Source organism: Necator americanus, chromosome I (genome assembly GCF_031761385.1).
Source record: "Necator americanus strain Aroian chromosome I, whole genome shotgun sequence".
Classification (NCBI taxonomy): Eukaryota; Metazoa; Nematoda; class Chromadorea; order Rhabditida; family Ancylostomatidae; genus Necator; species Necator americanus.
In genome coordinates, this window is record NC_087371.1 from 10,815,145 (window position 1) to 10,818,371 (window position 3,227).

The following is a 3,227-nucleotide window of genomic DNA, read 5'->3' on the forward strand; positions in this document are numbered from 1 at the left end:
TATTCGTATACGGCACAGTACATAGATTGTGGAGAGGGGGCTGATTCCGTCCATTTCTTCCTAATTGGCGGAAAAAAACGGCCCGGAAGATGCGGCGTGTGCACAAGGCTGGCGCGCTCTAATCGAACTCGTTGTAGAAAATAGTGCGTCAGCCGTATCTTCCGGGCCGCTTTTACGGCAATTACAAAGAAATGGGCGGAATCACCCCCCTCTCCATAATCTACCATCCCGTATACGAATACTCCAACTGAAATCCGTACCACCTCAGATTCGTGGGGTGATGCCTTTAACAATGACTGACGTGAGCATAAGTAGTTCCCAATCTCAATTACCTCGAAGTGTTTTTAGCTATTTCCTATCACAGAAACAATATTATTATCAAATGCATTTATTTCTGTGCATTCGAATGTATTAACAGTTAGTGAAGTTTAACATTCGAAAAATTATTAAAATTACCTTAATAATGGAAACTTCCGAAACCTACAACATTTGAATGAATGGAGCGCCAATGTTTTCATGGACACTCCCACAGCAGAGATGATGTGGGAAATTTGCTTAAAAAAAGACATGTGAACATTACAACGATACCCATCGCTGAGGAAATAAAAATCAAATGTGAAAAATTACATAAAAAGTTCACAGTTGGCTCGATTCTTCCCCTCTGTCATTGTTCATAACCTCAAAAAAGCTGAGAAGATTTTCTACTGAGTGATGCGTGCAAACAGCAGCAAAAGGCCGCAAATGAATTTTTTTGAGGTCTGAATGGTTGTGTATAATTTCTTACTGCCGGAACCATTTTCATGTAGGAAATCTATGATAAAAGCGTTGGGAAACTGTGCATTACAAAATAGATCAGACATTAAACTCTTTGCAACTGTTTCTATTTCGGATGACAAATAAATTCGTACGATTCACAACAGCAGAGAGGCGAAGGTGGAAGAGTTTTTAACCATTTCAAATTAGGACGGTAGCGTAAATCGCATTTGCGACAACCGAGAGTTCTACGAAGGAACAAACGGGCAAGGAATGCAGAACTGCTACGACAATCAACGCATTCTCCACAACATTAAAGCATGGGGACAGGCGACGGCACAATGAATGGAACACTCACGTACAAGAAAAGGAATGATTCTTTCCCTGTCGAAATAATATGTATTAAAACACAGGGGAACTCCTTTTATTGCCCTCTTATACGATGCTTATATAACTTGTCATACTTTATGTCGCCCATACTCTAAAACCACTTGCAACAACCACACCTAATGGACACCTCTGTTTGCGCAAAAGTGAAGTATTTATCAAAAAGGACGCATTATAGTAGTTGAACATCATTTTGGTTGTTTAGAGCAGAAACACCTAAACGAGAATAAACGAAGGAAAAATGGAATGAAGAAGAATCAATGAAGAGAAAGAGAACGGGTGTACATCACTATGAATGACTGAATACGGAGCAGCATTGAGGTCAATAAGCAACTAGTTTCACCAACGAACGCACAGCAATCGTCGGACAATAAAACGAGCAAAGACACTGTGGTAACACTCATCAAGACCCAATTCTGGTTTCACTCAATGTAGAAAAATGAGATGAGGTTAATGTCCGAGTATCCTTTGTCGAACAAGCATGGAACGATGTGAATGAATGGTTTTTGAGGTGTCGAACAATTTAAATGAATGAAGCTTTCTTTTGGAGAGGCATACTGAGTACCAACCGATAAAATGGATTTATAAAAACCTACGTCAGAGTTAGGCAGAATGCACTAACAAATTTTGAAATTCAGTAACAATAAACGATTTTGAACCAACTAATCGTTGACGAAACTTCTAAGAATTTTCGAAAAAGAACCATCCCTGAGAGACGTTGAACAAGCGGATTTCAGTAGTTAAATGATAGTGACTGGCGGTAATCAATCCGCTTGGGATGCGCCAACACGTTCACATCAATTCAGAATTGTTAGAGATTCTCTGGTGCATGTTTTACAATGCGTACGTATACAATGACATCCGTGTGCTAGCCGATATGTCAGGTCAGTACTTTCATCCTACCAGACAAACCTAGAACCAAATTTATCAAGAGCAATGAAATCTTTGGATGGCAGCAGGGCCGTTTCGAACCATCGATCGATCGTGCAGTCACAGTGGAACTTCTTACCAATTGCGCTACACCCACCTCTTCTACACTGGAAACCTCGCTGTCCATCTCTATTCGATAGAAGACTCTCAAACAATCCATAAGGAATCCGCGAAAAAAAAACCGGTTCTCCAAGCTGATTCAACGACGCTGAATATAAGCTGAAAATTGATGTAGCTCTTTCCTAACCTAATAAGCTAATATTTTTTGCATGGTCCTTCTGACGTTTTTGATTTTCACGATCTATGAGATGTGACACTCGCCTTATGCTTGCACCAGTTTTGTCGAAGATATTTGTCCACGCTAATAAAAGCCACAAAATATGGGGTGATTTATTTGACCTAACCGGCGGGCTGATATTGTCGCCTGATGCGGTTGCCGCATCTTCGCCAAGATGTATCGTCCTTGAGCATAGCTCTGCCCAACCTTCTCGATCTTCCGCGAGAGCTTGGAGAAAATCAATACATTCGCCTCTATTCCACATCCTGGAAAACGCTGATTACATCTCGCGTGAACTGCTTATCCATGCTGAGTGTCCTCAAGTCCTCTTTCACCACCTTAGTCTTGAAATCTCTTTCGGCCAGGTGGCCTTTTCTGTCTTTTTCTTTCTGTTTTTCTGTTTTTGGTCCCGAAGAATTCTTCCGAACTCGTTGAACGAAGCGATCTGCTGGTCTCCCTAGTATATGTCCAAAGAAGCGAAGATAATTTTCTGTAGTCATTTTCGATGGCGGTGCAAGATGTTGGTATCTTCCACGTGTCATCCGCCGGCACACTACATCGATCTCCGCATACAGATCTTCATTCTGGCATACCCTAGGTCAAAAATAGCTAAACAGCCGTCTAAGCAGCTTCCTTTCAGTGCAATCAAGTTTCTCCATTATCTGCTAAGTCTCCAATCCGTACATCATGATGGGACGAATTGCTGGTACGTAAACTCGCAGTTTTACTTCGCTGGTGATGGAAGTCGAATAAAGGCATTTTGTTAAGGAATTAAATGCTGAGATAGCCTTAGCTCATCTTTGAATATCCTCCTTGTAGTTCTTCTGAAAACTGCCCAGGTAACAGAACTCATCGATGAGTCCGATCGGCTCTCCGTCCT

At 41.4% G+C, this 3,227-nt stretch overlaps 1 protein-coding gene across 1 annotated transcript; it reads right to left on the minus strand.

Moving 5' to 3' along the window:
* Positions 1–2,601: 2,601 nt before the first annotated feature.
* Positions 2,602–2,889, minus strand: RB195_005119 (uncharacterized protein; the record flags this gene model as incomplete). Its single annotated transcript, XM_064177423.1, has 1 exon — positions 2,602–2,889. One exon carries the CDS (start codon positions 2,887–2,889, stop codon positions 2,602–2,604), a length of 288 nt encoding a protein of 95 aa, XP_064034548.1.
* Positions 2,890–3,227: the final 338 nt, after the last annotated feature.